The sequence below is a fragment of the Triplophysa rosa genome, linkage group LG25, assembly GCF_024868665.1.
Source record: "Triplophysa rosa linkage group LG25, Trosa_1v2, whole genome shotgun sequence".
Lineage (NCBI taxonomy): Eukaryota > Metazoa > Chordata > Actinopteri > Cypriniformes > Nemacheilidae > Triplophysa > Triplophysa rosa.
This window is the reverse complement of record NC_079914.1, coordinates 16,894,619-16,911,280: the sequence shown is the minus strand read 5'-3', so window position 1 is coordinate 16,911,280 and position 16,662 is coordinate 16,894,619. Positions and strand designations below refer to the sequence as shown.

Sequence of the window (16,662 nt, the reverse complement as noted above, 5' to 3'; positions counted from 1 at the left end):
AACCTTGTGATTGTATTGTGACTGACAACAGCCTTTGTTGATTTTGTTTGTTTGTTAGTTTCAGCCACTATAAAACTTTTGAGTGACGGGATGAAAAGCTTCACACTTCGATCAAACTTGAATACAGACTCAGATTTCTTTGAGATCGTTTTATTTGCAGAAAGACGAACTATACAGATTGAGAAGCCGAGATATCCTGATAGCATACAGCATTTCTCTTCAATATTCAAAACAGTACAAAACATAGACGCGAGCCGTCAAAATGCACAGCTTCATACGGTACAAAACTCTGGATTTAAACGGGAGAAGAAGACTGAGCGTTAGTTTGGCTGGTCGTGGATGATGGAAGACCTGTAAAATAAAACAACTCTTTCACTGTGCAAATGAGTTCTAACACACGGATGAATAAATACAACTGAACAAGAGACACGTTCTACAAAACTACAGAAAGTTTGGACCCCAGACTTGTGACTTTATATCACCATGGCAACAGATGCAGCTATGTTCACTTCACGTGCTGGAGTGGTCGTCGCTGCTGGAGGTATTCGTACATTCACCAACAAACATTGATTTCGGTCAATATTCATTCTTTCAAATTCACACCGTTCAGAATTCATGTTTACAATCTGGGTTTATTCATCTTGTTGCGCGCACACACCACCAATGATTCATAAAACCTCTTTTAGTCATTAAATGTCCAGGAAACAATATTTAGATTTTACGTTTGATATTTAAAATCTATTACATGGGACAATAATTCAACTTTAAATATTAAAATTGTCAAAAACATTTAGAATGTAAAAATGCACTGGAGGCTTTCCTTAAAATCTTTTTTAAAATGACTCTTAAAGTCCCAGTGAAATAAAAAATGATAGTTCTTATTTTTTCATGAAATATTGCAGCGTTTATAGTAAATAGCTCATCAGTGTGGGTCATTCTCTTAAAATTTGTGTGTCCTCATAATCTTCAGTTAAAATCTGAAAATGCACTTCCTTCCTGTAATGACGATCCATCTTAAATGACGTATGTTAGACGGCTTGGGCGGAGCATCCATTAACTCCTCCCCTTCAACTGTCACATCTGCTGCCAGTTCCATTTCAAAATGCAACGGCTGTTTTTATACATCCAATGAAATTGCAAAGACGAAAGCCTTTGCAATTACTAGTTTTCTCATTCGAAGTTCCATTTCACTCGGAAATGCGTCGAAATACGGAAGTAAAAACGATCGCAACTTCCGCTTCTCAGGGACTTGAAGATCAAATCTGTGTTCATAACACATTATAGAAACAGTTACAGTGGGTGGAGCTTAAGAAGAGTCGGCCACGCCCTTCGCTTCATCCCACGTATCTGAAACGAACACCCACACTTTTGGTTTCCACCCTCATATTTTCTCACAGCTCAATTGCAATTCATTCTGGGATTGTTTTTGACAAATGTAACGCAAACATACAAGATGACGTCTCAAAACGCTGCCTAGGTAGTCAGCTCACTAGGTTTTGACCAGCCTCGTCCTCTTGATGCTGTCTGAGTGGAGGAGGAGGGGCCACTGTCATGCTCCGCCTCCCTTTCTCTCTTCCCTGCCCCGCCTCTAACCTGCAAACGTCCTGAAGACACACAGAACAAACTGTAAGAAATTAAATCATTGTTCTGATGTTACGTTGAACACAGTCGCTGAGTCATACCCGGTTGATGTGGGATGGCGAATTCGTGGCCTTTCAAACCCCTCTGAATGGCGTAGGGTGATGTACGGTGGCCTGCAGGAGACGGACAGGAAAGAGTTTTTATTAACCTGACTGAAGCTGATCTAAAGTAAAGCAGAGGAGATGTTTGAAATCTCACCGAGAACGTGTCGATGTCTCCTGTGTTTGGCTCCCGGCTGCTCGTGAGCGCTCCGCTGTTCTCTCCTGCCCTCTGCAGAACACACGGAGAGTTTACAACTCGCTCGCTCACTTCAACACTCACCCATCTAGTTGTCAGAAGACTTACGATGAGACGCCGCACCGCCCCAGGTCCTCCTGAGAGCAGGAGACGACACACGTCCTCCTCCTTCACTCACGCTCGACGACTCCGTGTGATTGGACGGCACGGTGGCCAGGAGACCTTACGGACACACGAGACAAAATCAGACATGGAAACAGAGAACGTTCATGTTCTGAGATTTAAAGAGGGTCTTACCGAGTCCTCTGTATCTGGAGAGCTGCTGGTAGATCTGTCTCATCCTCTCGATGTTCAGTCGACTGGCCTCCGCGTGGTTCACCATGGGTTTGGGATAATCCACCCCGATTACGCAGCCGGCGGCCGCCTGCACGTCCTCCGGAGCGTTCCACGGGTCGTAGATAAATTTGGCTGGAAAATCTCGGAGGACAGGTAAGTAACGTCTGGAATGAGACGGAGAGATTAATGCAGCGCACAATCACAATCTCCACAAAACCAGAAGAACGCAACCCAAAGGCTCCGCCCACAAATCATGACATCACAGCCTCATTCTGAGACAGACTCGAAAGGCGTGTCTGACTTTTAGCGTATGACATTAAAACACGAATCGCTATACTTTGATGTTTGTTGCCGATTGGTCTGTAATTTAGCCTGTTATATCACACTGATTTCTCAATATCAGCCAATAATAAACAATTCTTTTGACTACTAATTCAAGTTTATGAGCTTATGTTCAACAATGTAACCGTGCAGACGCCAACCTGATGAAGTCTCCGTTTGGGTCGATTCTGCGTCCGAAGCCGACGGGACAGTAACAGTGAAAGAACTGCTGAAAGAACGAGCTACAGGAGTGACAGAGCCAGCTGCCCACGTTCACGCTCCAGTCTGCGTCCAATAAGAGCTCCTCGAAAACCTGCCGACACACAACACACCGTCACACCCGCCCTCATCCCGCCACCACACCCTACCCACAACGCCCTGCGGTCCGTACCTTCATGCCCTCCTCCCAGCTGATCCACAGATCTCCACGGGTCAGGAAACAGGCCACGGCGTGACGCGCCAGATGATGAATCCATCCCTCCTGACGCAGCTGAGTCATGATGGCGTCGATCCAGGGGAAACCCGTCTTGGCTTCGGCCCATTTGGCCAGCGCTTCGGCGTTCTTGTCCCAAGGGATGCGGATGCAGATGGGGTTTCCCTCCATGCGGTCGAATCGAGGGTTGTTGGTGGCCGCCGTGTAGAAGAACTCCCTCCACAGGATCTTATCGTACAGAGAGACGGAGGGACTGTCGCTCTTCTTCACCTGAGGACACACACACACAATGACAACATTGACAACACAAGGGCGTGTGCGTGTGCGTGTGTGTGTGCGTCTGTGCTGACCTTATAGAGCTCTGTGAGTTTGTGATAGTAGAGACGGCAGGACAGACAGCCGAAGCGCAGGTACGGACTCAAACCCCGAGGACTCGCCAACAGAAGACTAGAGTTCATCTTGGGCCGCTCGACGTTCTGCTGCCACGCCTGATACACAAACACACACACATCAGATTCTCGACACATTCAGTGTGTAGTGTGCTGCTGGTGTCTGTTGTGTAGTCATACAGCAGTGGAATCGGGTCCGACGTGTCGCTCCATACGCCTCAGCGCCTCTGATTCTCCACCGGGCCAAACCGCAGGAGTCAAATCTTTAGTGTCGAACCCTGAACACACAAACACACAACACACTTAATACACTATAGACTGTGTGTGTATAGAAGTCTGTGTGTGTGTGTGTTTTTGCGCACTTGTGTTTTGTGTGTGAGCAACTGTGTATATAGAAGTGTATGTGTATATGTGTATTTGTGTGTTTGTGCGTGTGTTTTTATGCATTTTTGTCTATTTGTTTGTGGTGTGTTCATGTTTGTATATCCCGGTGGGGACCTAAACCTGAACGCACACCAACACATGGGGACTTGTGTCACCGTGGGGACCAAAATTGTGTTCTGCGAGTGTGTATGTGTGTTTGTGCATGTGTTTGTGCGTATGTGAGTTTATGTGTGTGTGTGTGTGTGTGTGTGTGTGTGTGTTTGTGCATGTGTTTGTGCGTATGTGAGTTTATGTGTGTGTGTGTGTGTGTGTGTGTTTGTGCATGTGTTTGTGCGTATGTGAGTTTATGTGTGTGTGTGTGTGTGTGTGTTTGCGCATGTGTGTGTGTGTGTTACCGAGTTCATCCAGTAGTGGTACGCTGTATTTCTGCTGATGGTTTTGACTGACAGGTGTCACACAGTTTCTCATCAGTTCTCTGTTCAGAGGTTCTGCTGGAGGTTCTGGAGGTGCTAGACTGCTCACCAGAGTCTGAAAGTGTTTGAATGTGAGAGGAGGCTGACCGCCATTCAGCGCTATGATCCTGACACACACACACACACACACACACACGTGTTATTTTACAGGTGTCACAGGTGTGCAGTGAGTTCTTGATGAAAGTGGTTCTCTCATCACCTGTCCAGATCATACAGCGTGTGTGAGACCTTCACCGTGACCTCCACTCCAGCTTCACACGCCAGTTTCTTTATCGCTGCGTCTCGCTCCTTCCCGAACGGCTCCGAGTCACACTCCAACGTCAGCCGAGAGATCTTCCACTCCTGACACACACACACACAGGTGCATTGTGGGACACAAACGGAGAGGAGTGCTGTGATCAGATCAGAAGTCAGATGCGAATGTGTTACCTTGAAGAGTCGAGGGAAGATGTCTGCCGGCTGACCGCGGATCACAAACAGACGCGAGTTGAGTTCACGCAGACCAGAGTCCAGATCCTCCAGAGACTGCAGCAGAAACCTCAACACACACACACAACAAACACTTCGACATAAACTTCATCATCAGAACAGTGTGTGTGCGTGATATGAGCTGCTCAGATTGAGGTCATGAGAGCATACTGAAGTTTACACACACACCAGCAGAGGGCGACACAAACAACACACACAAAAAGCATCTCAGAACATTGTGCTCCTCATTGGGTCTCTCTCTCTGACGACATCATAATCTGTGGCGTGGACGAGTCAGAAACAGTGTGTTCTCTCTCTCACGCCGTGTAACACGTCAGCTACACATCACATGAAAAAAATGTCAAATTTGTGCTGATCTCACTTCTAACCCATAGCAAGAAGATACCTAGTCATCTGGACTGGTACCACGACCCCCTCATGACAGAAATACCAGAATGCATCAGGTTTAATAAACAGAATATATACTAAATACTAAATCCTAATAAAATGATTTGAATGTTTGTGTGTTTGTGATGTCAGAGTGGTCATGTGGTCCAGGTGTGACTCACCTCCATCGGTTCACACCGAGGTTTGATGCCCCTGCGAACCAGTGGTCCAGGAAGTAGACGCAGCGGCCCCCTTCACTGCCTCCAGCAGGGCCGGGTTGTCATGGAGACGCAGTCCCTTCCTGAACCAATGGATGGAGTTCACTGGCATGATGCTGGCCAACTGCAAGACGTCACATCAAAGTTTATCAGACGATCCGAATCAAAGCAGATTCACTTCACTTCTATATACTGTATAATATATATAGCATTCGTGCACCAGTTAATGCATTACAGCACTGCCATAGAATTACTATCAATAAAACTACAATCTGCACTACAAGAGTGGTGAATAAACGATGTTTGGAATGAAAAACAAGAACAATATTACATTCTTATTTAATATAGTTTAATCTTTTTTTATTTAAATAAAAAATAAATACAAACCTACACGGCTAGTTATACGACTTTGAAGGATTTATTATTAAATATATATATATCCTATCATAATAAATGTATAATTATTGCCGGCGTGTTTGTTTTGTATAATATGTTTCTTATTAACATCAGACGGTATTTAAATTGGGTGACTGCAGTCACATACTGACCAAAAGTACAGTCAACTCTATCTTTAACACGAGTCTAAATACAAACTTACATTATATTTAAACACAATTAAATAACATGGATTTGAATAAATGGGTCATGACTTTATGTAACATTTATTTCTCTTTATATTACAAGAAGATGCGCGAGCGCGTTATAAAGCATCACTCACCTCAGGTGTTATCAGAACCGAAGAGTGATTTTATTAAGTGAGTCCGAGTGAGAAAATCATGTCAGATTATATGAAGATCCGACCACTGCAGTCTGATCAGCACACTTCTGTCCAGATACTCAGACCCGGCTGGAACAGCGCTGTTTCATAACACTGATGCCCACTGCGCATGCGTCCACAAGCAATAATCCAGCGTGGGTATAGACACTAACACACTAGACTGACGCTGCTTTATAATAGTTATAGTTATAAACATAGACCTGTGACTGTTAAACTTTATACACATGTTATATGATGTATATGATGATATGCATAGAGAATAAATATTAATAATGATCTAAAATATTATATTTAACGTTTGCATCTATTACTGTACATCTATACCGCACTGCTTGCCGCCTCACTAGGTCACGCTGCTAGTGTTCCATAAAAGGAAGCCACTCATTGGTTCCTTCTGATGTGACGTCAGGCATCCCTTTCACGTTTATACGGCGTGGACGAAGAGAACTTTCCTATGTGTTTGATACATTTCGGACTTTATATACGATTAAGTTGAATTTAAGCATGCGATCAAGTCGATCATTGTTCATTAAGAGCCTTTAAAAAAAAAAACACGGACGCGCTCATTTAATTCAAATCAGCATTTTCTCAAAGTATTTCTGACCAATTTGTATTTTAGACAATTGAATAAGAATATAATATAGGTAGAATAATATTATACAATACAAACAACGCACCCTCATACGTAAATTAGCTGAAATGTCTCAAATAAACTAAAATAACGAATATAATAATATGGTACAGCCAGGTTGCAGAGCCCTCCATAGACTCCATATTTTTAGTTAAAAAAAATAAATGAGTTAAAAGTTGTTATAGTCATTTTAAACGACAAAATGATTGTGTTCTTTTTCTTTTGCATTCTTGTATTTCTCAATATTATATTCAGATGTATACATACAATCAATTAAATATTCTGCCATTGAAATCTACATGTTCCCCTGAACTGGGTATTTTAATGTGTTTTTATTATTTAACGATAATGTATTTCGTGTTAATATAAGGTAATATTAATCAATACATGACTGGCCAGTTTTTTATTTTATTATCTTATAGTTATTATTTGAAATGACTACGAATATCAAATTAAGACAATGCATTTCTATGTAAAATATGTTTAACGTCAAACTTTCATTCAGGCTGAGCTTTGTTCAGGCGCTCGTCGGGGCGCTTTGTTTTGGGGTCCTTCCTCGCAGCTCCGCGCCAGTCGCGCTGCAGTCGCTCATCGCGGGTCTTTTATTATTGTCGGTTTTTGTGTGTTTTTCATTCATATCTGCGTTCCTTTGACATTTCACCATTGAGTTCGTTTCTGTAAGTCAGCAGCGATGAATCTGGAGTTGCTCGGTAAGATCCGCTGTGTGTCAGTGTGTTAGCTCTGTGCTAACTGCTCTTAGCGCTCTTTTCATGTTTATAAACATTCAATAACAAACTCTTATAGACACACAATATTTATTATTTAAACACGAGCATTTATGCGACAGTTTCTCTTTCTGTACTCATTTAATAACTTGAATCGTATTTATCATTATGAACTGTTCTTATATTATAACTGTACAGTGACTCCAACAGAAGCCCATGGGTTCGAGCCCCAGGAAACACTGCATAAACACAGTCATATTTGTATATGTAATGCCGTGCTGTTTTCTGTTTTACAGAGTCGTTCGGGCAAAATTATCCAGAGGTAACTCAGTTAAATTCAAATAAAAATACTAGCACATGTTATTATTAATGCTTAGAATAAACCAGTCTATGAAGAGTTGTATTGATGGAACGTGTTTGCTCTGTGTGTTGCGCGCGCAGGAGGCAGATGGAACCCTGGACTGCATCAGTATGGCTCTCACCTGCACGTTTAACCGCTGGGGGACGCTGCTGGCCGTCGGCTGCAATGATGGACGAATCGTCATCTGGGACTTTCTGACACGCGGCATCGCCAAAATCATCAGCGCTCACATACACCCCGTCTGCTCGCTCAGGTGCGCACAGAAACACACACTCCCACACGCACGTCATCGCGGTCACATCATCACGTTTCTTTTGTTTGTCCACCAGCTGGAGTCGAGACGGCCACAAGCTGGTGAGCGCCTCCACAGATAACATCGTGTCTCAGTGGGACGTCCTGACGGGAGATTGTGATCAAAGATTTCGTTTCCCCTCACCGATCCTCAAACTGCAGTACCACCCCAGAGACATGTGAGTGTATGTCACGCGTACGTGCGCGCGCGCGCGTGTGTGTGCGGTCGGTCAATCACATGTGATGCCTTGCAGGGACAAGGTTCTGGTGTGTCCCATGAAGTCAGCGCCCGTCCTGCTCACGCTGTCCGACTCCAAACACGTGGTGCTGCCCGTGGACGATGACTCCGATCTGAACGTGGTGGCGGCGTTTGACCGGCGAGGAGAGTACATCTACACGGGCAACGCCAAAGGAAAGGTCAGAGGCGGAGCTGTGCTGCTCACTGTGTGGTTTACTAGAGAATCGGGCGAATGTGATGAAACGTTGCTCTGTCACAGATTCTGGTGCTCAGCACAGACACGCAGGATCTGGTGGCGTCGTTTCGAGTGACGACAGGAACCAGCAACACAACGGCCATCAAATCCATCGAGTTCGCACGGAAGGGCAGGTGAGATCAAACTCAGCGCACGCCATTCCCTCTTCATCTTGATCAGCAAGAAACCTAAACGTATCACGACCTGCAGCTGTTTCCTGATCAACACCGCAGACAGAATCATTCGTGTGTACGACGGCCGGGAGATTCTCACCTGCGGGAGGGATGGAGAACCGGAGCCCATGCAGAAGCTGCAGGATCTGGTGAACAGGTAAAAGCACACCTGGAGGATGTCAGCGCGTGCGTGCGTGCGTGTGTTTGATTGAGCTGTGGCGTGTCTGTCTCAGGACGCCGTGGAAGCGCTGCTGTTTCTCAGGTGATGGCGAGTACATCGTGGCGGGGTCGGCGCGGCAGCACGCGCTCTACATCTGGGAGAAGAGCATCGGGAATCTGGTGAAGATCCTTCACGGCACGCGAGGAGAACTCCTGCTGGACGTCGCGGTGAGACGCGCGTGACCCCTTGAGATTGTTGCCGTTTGGATCCATTCGATGTTTATATTTGAAAATGTTGTGTCCAGTGGCACCCGGTGCGACCCATCATCGCCTCCATCTCCAGCGGTGTGGTCTCCATATGGGCTCAGAATCAAGTGGTGAGTACATCAGTGAGCGCACACAAACCACACACGTCTGGAGCGGTTGTTGATCACAGGCTTGTTTTCGTAGGAGAACTGGAGCGCGTTTGCTCCGGACTTTAAAGAGCTGGATGAGAACGTGGAGTATGAAGAACGAGAATCAGAGTTTGACATTGAAGATGAAGACAAGAGTGAACCAGAGCAGACAGGTAACAACTCAACGAAACATGAAATGGCGGTGATGTAGATCACACTCAAGGTGTGTGTGTGTGTGTCAGGTGGAGACGCTGCTGAAGATGAAGAGGTGGACGTCACCACAGTCGATCCAATCGCGGCTTTCTGCAGCAGGTTAGTGAAGGTCTCGTGAGCTCAGTGTGGCGCCGATTAGCTCCGCCTACTGCGAACCCTTATCGGTCCGTGTGCGTGTGTGTGCTTTTGAGTCACAGCGACGAGGAGCTGGAGGATTTTAAAGCGCTGCTGTACCTGCCCATCGCTCCTGAGGTGGAGGACCCGGAGGAGAATCCGTTCGGACCGCCACCGGACGCCGCCGGGCAGAACGTCACGCCAGACGACGGATCCGTACACAGCGGCGCGGGAGAGAAAAAACCCAGACAGCCGCCCGCCGACGGAGGACCGCCCAAAAAGAAGATCCGGACCACCACCATAGAACTGCAGGGCGTCCCCAGCGACGGTGAGAATCTCCTTTCATTCACATCCACAGATGTCCTCTCTTGAAACTCACTGGTCTGTCTGTCTGTGTGTGTCAGAGGTGCACCCGTTACTGGGCGTGAAGAGCGACAGCAAGTCCAAGAAGAAAGCAGCCGGCCGGCCGAAGGGCTCGAAAGGTAAAGACTCTCCGTTCGGACCCAAGTTCATCATGGACAGAGACAGGAGCAGAGCCGAGGGGTCGCCAGCCGCAGGTAAGAGCCTGAGCGTGACCTCTGACCCCTCCGTCACCCTCAGCAGTGTGTGTGAAGCTCGCGCTGGTGCTGCTTCTGGTTCTGGTCCTGACTCTCAGTCCGTTCAGTCTGCCGCAGCTGTGATTGGCTGTCGCTTGGTCACGTCTGCTTCCTGCTTGCCGTCCTGTCCTTCCTGCTCTGACCCCTGTGCTGCTTGTTTGTTTGTATTCGACAGTGTTTTATGGGGTGTAACGATACACAAGCTCACCATACAATAGTATCACCATATGTTTTTCAGCAAAACCTAAAAACTGACAACTTTCTTGTACGTACGTTGTTATAGAATTGATCATATTGTACATTTAATGGAACCATCTTTTATTGTGATATGTCGTTACACCGTCAGTTGATAGTTTTCATTCAGTGCATCTCATGTAACCTCTCCGATCGTTCTCTTTCAGGAAATCTGGTGTCGTCGTCGTCGTACAAGCAGCATGAAGTTCAGGCGTTGGAGTGACTCTGACAGAACATCAGCACTCTCTCTATGAACTCTAAAGACTGTATTTGTGTGCTACATTATGACAGAAGGACGGGCTCAAACCCAGACGGATCCGTTCCATCACGCAGATCCAGAGGAGCGTGTGTTTTGTGTAGAGTAGATCTGATGTCCTTGATATTGATATTGTTTTGTTCTTCTGTGAGATCTTTGGACCGGTCACGTTGTTTTTTATACTTATTAAACCAGTTTGTTTTTTGACGTTGTGGTTTTGGCTTCTCTGGAAGGAAACAAAAACGTTGAGAGTTTGTCCAGTTTGAGTGCTGTAGTGTCAGCGAGTGTCCAGCAGGTGGAGTCAGTGCTGTGTGAATCACAGAGAGACACATTTCTCTTATTTGGGTCCATTTTGTGCTTTTCTACTGTTGGATTCCATTTTGTGTTTCTGCGTTTTATTCAGAAATCGATCAAATACTCAAATTACAAAAGCAGTCAAATGTGATTAAACGCTCCCTATAATACAGAAATATCATAGATGAGATCAGTTATTTCTCATGGACATCAATGAGATCAAAACGAAGAGCAAATGAAAACCTAGTCTCAGATGTTTCTCCTGAGAAAACGAGTCACAAATGTGTCTGTCAGTAGAGTTTGAGAAGAGATGTCAACAATGTGTCAAACTGAGCTCAGATTCGTCTCATCTGCAATCAAAAGTCGATCTTAGTGAAGATCTCGATATCAACTCAAACATTTCTCATCACATTTACTCAAGTCCAGATAATTTTACCACTACAATCTACATTCATTTACACCTCCACACTCTTCATTCAGTGTCTTTTTATTTCTGCTGAGCGATTTTATAGGAGAAACAACAGACGAAGTTGATATTTAAAGTCCCAGTGAAATTAAAAATTACAATTCCTGTTTTTTCATGAAATATTGCAGCGTTTATTGTAAGTAGTTGATCAATGTGGGTCATTCTCTTTTTAAAATGTGTGCACTCACAATCTAGTTAAAATTTGAAAATGCACTTCCGTCCTGTAATGACTATCCATCTTAAATGACGTACGTTAGATGGCTTGGGCGGAGCATCCATTAACTCCTCCCCTTCAACTGCCAGTCTGTTGCTAGTTCCATTTCAACATGCAACGGCTGTTTTTATACATCCAATCAAATCGCAGAGAAAGACGAAAGCCACGCCCACTATTTTTCGCATTCGAAATTGTGTCAAAATACGGAAGTAAAAACTATCGCAACTTCAGGTTCACGGGGACTTTAAATGAACTGAAAACTTATCTGCTCAGATGGGAACACAAAACACAAAAAGAAACGTCCATCTGATTTACTTTTGACATTTTTTTGCCGTTGTCTTAAAGGGACAGTTCACCCAAAATAGAACATTGCACATTTACCCTCATGCCATTTAAAACCTTTATGAGTTTCTGTTTTCCAGTACAAATATCAAAACATTCTTAAATTCAGGAACAAAATGATAGATTTAAAGTCTTGTTTTCTGAAACAAAATATGGGCAGTTGACCAATATACCGTATAGTGTGAAAGCAACATTTTAGAAAACAATAAAACAATTATGAATAATTAATTTATTGTTTACATTTGTTGTAAATGACTAAAGACAGAAAAAAACAATTAAAATATTTTTTGTGTGTTATTTGTAAACTACCCATACGCCAAAAACAAGAAAAACACCAACAATTAAGTAATCAATTTCTTACACCACTGAAAGATTTTCATTCATATTTTTATTAACACTTCAGTATAGGGGGTAATTCTCACTATTAAGTTAATAATTAGTTAGTACTAATTGTTATTAGCATGCCTATTATTGGCTGTTTATTAATACTTATAAAGCACATTTTCTGCATGACCATATTCTACATCCCTAATCCTACCCAATACCTAAACCTAACAACTACCTTATATTCAACAAATGTATTCATTTATTGTGGAAAAAGTCGTAGTTAATGATTTGTTAAATGCGAGAATTCCCCCCTCTGCTGAAGTGTGACCATATTTTTAATATCATCTTTTTTGCTTCTGATGTAACTGTATCTTGATTTGAGAATATTTAGATATTTATACTGGACGAAATATATATATATATATATAGCTATACTGAGAACTAAAGAAATGTTTTGAAGAGAGTGTAAAGCTCTTCGCTTGCTGAATTCAGACACACGTTACATCAGATGTTGTAAATGAAATGAAGAACACGAGAAGACAGCAGCAGGAGTAGATAATTAAACTCTCATCTTTATTACAACCAACATGTACATCATAATCCAAGAAAATCGTCTGGAAAAGTGGAATCGAGCAAAACGCGAAGCAGTTCATCTGCGCGTCGTACACGGGAAGATGTTCCATCCGTCCACATCCATTATTCACAGCGTTTGACTCACGGTGAGAATGAGAGCGAGAGACAGAGAGTCACAGTTGTGAGGGAAAATTGTAAACACTCCAGTGCTCGTGCACCAAAAATAGTGCATGTGTGGGAGAAATATCCTGATATTCTGCTCCAGAACAAACCTGCAAACACTGACACGTGTGATTCAGACCTCTTCTCCTCCTTTAAAAAAACACTGAGACTCATTTGAGAAACACGAGCAGAATGATTTCCGGTATATTTAGATCACAAAAACATTGATCTGTGGTTCTTGTGTAAATATATCAAACGTACACAGATATTCATACGGCTCGTGTTTTATAAATGACGTCCGTTGTGAACCCGCTGGTTTGCAGAAAGGTGCACCAGAAATACTCAATAAATTCCCAGATAGCACACTACATCTGGCTTACGTCTATTTGATGTCTGAAAGACATCTGCAATACATAATTTGCTCATCTGCAATACGTCTCGGAGACGTCTGTAATACGTCTGCTAAAGATCTGGAAAACATCTGCTGTGTAAAAACATCTGCTATACATCTTAGAAAGAGTTTTACATCCGTTCTTAATCTTAAACATCTGACAGACATCTTCTAGATGTCTATATGACGTCTGACAGCAGACGTCTCTGAGACGTATTGCAGATGAGCAAACTATGTCTTGCAGATGTCAATGCAGACGTCAAATAGACTCCAGATGGAGTGTGCTATCAGGGTGGGGTATATGCACATGGAACGATGACATACTTCCGCAAAAATTCAGCCAGCTAGGTGACTTCTGGTCTCATAGCACTAAAGGGCACCAAATGTAACAGAGCTCGCTGAGATTTTAGCAGAAGAACGTCATCGACCCGTGTTCATACACCCCATTTGCACGGTGCAACAAAACAAACAGTTCAGTGCGTCGTCTGCATCGAGAATTTGACTACCTTTTAATCCACTAGCATTCTTTTTTAAAAAGTTTCTTTTCGTGACATCAATTGTGAAGAGCACAAGAAAAATAGCTTGAAAAATTCTCTACAGAACTACGGTTATAGTGCAAGAACCCGCACGCTTCACGACGCACGTTCCGCTGCCCGATCTCCAGCGTGACCCTGCACACCCGATCACCCGAACTCAGGGAATTTCAGATCTTGTGCAAAAGTTGCGAATCAAATGACGATCTTGCCGTTAGCACCACCGTAAGTAATCCATAATGTAAACAACTTTTCGAAGAAAATACCGGGCTTGCACCAAATGAAATTCACTTTGTCTGGTGTCGGCATGTGATGTTGTATTGCTGTCTCTCTTTAGTAAAACACTCACAATGCAAAACAAGACACTGCAAACATAACATGAACAACTGAATGAAAACATTTCTATCTACAGTAAACCTCAAATTCAGGAGGTAGCTTTGTGTTTAGTGCGGCCGGTCCAACACACACAAACACGCACGCACGCGTCATCTGAACGCTCCGCTATACAGTCGTGACGGTGAGCAATGACCTGGGCAGCTGCAGGGCGTCATCGCTCGTGCCCAGACGGGTCCCGTGGGTCAGGAGTTCTTCCACGGTGGTCCAGTCGTCAAGCAGCTTGCGGTTCCTCAGTCGACTCAGTTTCCTCTGGCTCAGCTCCAGAACGGTGTTGTAACTATCGGGGTTAGCTCCTCTCGTGACGTCGGGCCCCTGCGGCACACCCGCTCCGCACCTCGCATGCTGCTGGCGCTGTTTCTGCAGCATGTGTTCGCGGCGCTCGGTGCGGCTCCAGTAACGGCCCATCCTGACCTCGCTCTCCTCGTCCGTGCTCATGCCGCTGCGCTCGTCCGCCAGTCGGGACGCTCTGTCCCGCAGCATCTGGTTTCGCAGCGCACGCATGTTGGCACTGGGCGTTTTCGGGGTGGGCGCGTGGCCCTCTAAAGTGCTGTAGAGGCCGCCCCCCGTGCCCGATCGATTGGCGGGTTTAGGCCAGGTGTCGTTGGCGTCCTGACTGGGCGTGTGACTCAGGGTGTGGAATCGGCCCTCTCGCTGTCGGATGTGCGGTAATTCAAAGCTGTGCTCCAGGTGAGGTTCAGTTGACGCCCGGGCCCTGTCGTGGAGTTCTGGAGGCAGAGCGCAGCGGTGGTCGTCTACTGGAGAGATGATGAGAGAGGGTTGACTCACCGTGTGTGTAGCGTGTGCCGGGTGTGAGACAGGGTGTGTCAGGTGACCCATGTCCGGTTCTTCAGGTAAATCCATTGGAGGGGCGATTCTGTAGCCACAGTTATGCAGAGTGGCGCTGCAGTAGTTGGGCGATGCCGGGTGGCTCGCCCGTCTGCGATACTCCATCGGCACAGGACGATGATGCAACGTCCTGCTTCTTCTCAACATTCCAGCAGAGCTCGGGTGAACCAGCGGCCTCCGCTGACCAGACGGGGTGCTACACGTGGAGTGCGCCGAAGGATTGAACAACGAGCCGCTGCTGGAGCTGTGCCGGTTCAGACACGGACGCTCGGCCTTGTGGTACTGCATGGACGACACGCGGGACAGACCTCGAGACGCAGGTTCTGCGTACACGTCTTGAGACTGGACCGTCAGAGCCTCCGGGATGGCCTCCAGCTCGCGGTGTTTGATCTGACTGTCCCGCCGCTCGCGGGAACACGCCTCGCCCTGGTGATGTATGCGAGCGTTGTAGTGGCGCATGCGTTTCTCCAGCAGCCGCTGGAAGCGCAGGAACTCGCCGGTGCTGATGCTGTAGAATCCAGAGTCGCTCAGTTCGGACGAGATGAAGGACTCTGATGAGGGCGAGTTTCCACCTGCACGGGCGCGGCATTCCTCAAGCCCCTCCTCCGTCTCCACCCCCGAGAGCTCGCCCTGATGGAAACTGCCGTCCGTCCAGCCCAGGCCACTGTCTAGCTCGTGATGAAGAGGAAGGTAACCCAACGGTTTCTCCGTGGTGTAATCTTCATCATCGGTCTGTCACAAACACACACAAACATGTGATTTAAAATGTGAACAAAATGATTTAAGAAATATTTCCATGGAGCTGCTCAGGGGCGGAGAGCGCTTCACAATCTTCACAGTATTTATGATCCCTAGTTGCCTGGTAACACACAACTTACATAATATCTGACTCCTCGCCTCTCAGGCACTGACGTATGAAGATGCTTTAGAGAATCACAAGAACACGCCGCTTCGAAGGCAACAGGTTCATGCATTCATCCACTCACAATCGTCTGATAGTGATTCACTGTCTATAAATAAGTCCTCCTGGTGTTTCTAAAGGTGTTGGGATGCTCACCTGACTCTGGAAGCTTCGGGGTTCCTCCAGGTTTGTGTTGCAGCAGCGGATCAGACAGTTTTGAGCCGGAGACGATCCGCTGGAGTACTCTGAGTCCTGTAATCATCACATTATACAACATCACACACTCCATCTGATGACAGTATACAAGAAGAACGTTTGTTATTAACAGAAGCACTGTGATGAAATATTTACACACAGCAACTCTCTCTCTCTCTCTCTCTCTCTCTCTCTCTCTCTCTCTCTCTCTCTCTCTCTCTCTGTCTCTCTCTCTGTCTCTCTCTCTCACACACACCCCCTCTCTCTCTCTCTCTCTCTCTCTCTCACACACACACACACCCTCTCTCTCTCTCTCTCTCTCTCTCTCTCTCTCTC

General features: G+C 45.5%; 2 protein-coding genes and 1 pseudogene across 7 annotated transcripts in view; 1 reads left to right on the top strand and 2 right to left on the bottom strand.

The window, feature by feature from the left end:
- Positions 1 to 113: 113 nt before the first annotated feature.
- Positions 114 to 5,411, bottom strand: LOC130548895 (cryptochrome-1-like; annotated as a pseudogene).
- Positions 5,412 to 7,236: 1,825 nt separating this feature from the next.
- On the top strand, positions 7,237 to 10,893 carry rbbp5 (retinoblastoma binding protein 5). 4 transcript variants are annotated; one of them, XM_057325680.1, is made up of 14 exons: positions 7,237 to 7,406; positions 7,718 to 7,743; positions 7,863 to 8,035; positions 8,112 to 8,252; positions 8,328 to 8,490; positions 8,571 to 8,680; positions 8,757 to 8,876; positions 8,953 to 9,106; positions 9,184 to 9,255; positions 9,329 to 9,446; positions 9,516 to 9,585; positions 9,684 to 9,928; positions 10,005 to 10,082; positions 10,598 to 10,893. In XM_057325680.1, the coding sequence occupies exons 1-14, from the start codon at positions 7,388 to 7,390 to the stop codon at positions 10,651 to 10,653; spliced, it is 1,545 nt and encodes a 514-aa protein (XP_057181663.1). In that variant the 5' UTR covers positions 7,237 to 7,387; the 3' UTR covers positions 10,654 to 10,893. The 4 variants fall into 4 exon arrangements, with proteins under 4 accessions (XP_057181663.1, XP_057181661.1, XP_057181662.1 ...); XM_057325678.1 differs by having other exon boundaries at positions 10,005 to 10,157; XM_057325679.1 differs by having other exon boundaries at positions 9,678 to 9,928.
- Positions 10,894 to 12,825: 1,932 nt separating this feature from the next.
- The window catches only part of LOC130548674 (E3 ubiquitin-protein ligase PDZRN3-like), a 15,509-nt gene continuing 11,672 nt past the window's right edge, over positions 12,826 to 16,662 (bottom strand). For all 3 annotated transcript variants that reach the window (XM_057325604.1, XM_057325602.1, XM_057325603.1), the window contains 2 exons: positions 16,288 to 16,383; positions 12,826 to 15,962 (listed from right to left, as the gene is read on the bottom strand). In XM_057325604.1, the coding sequence (XP_057181587.1) occupies positions 14,490 to 15,962; positions 16,288 to 16,383 (1,569 nt within the window). In that variant the 3' untranslated portion in view covers positions 12,826 to 14,489. The remainder of the gene's footprint in view (positions 15,963 to 16,287; positions 16,384 to 16,662) is intronic.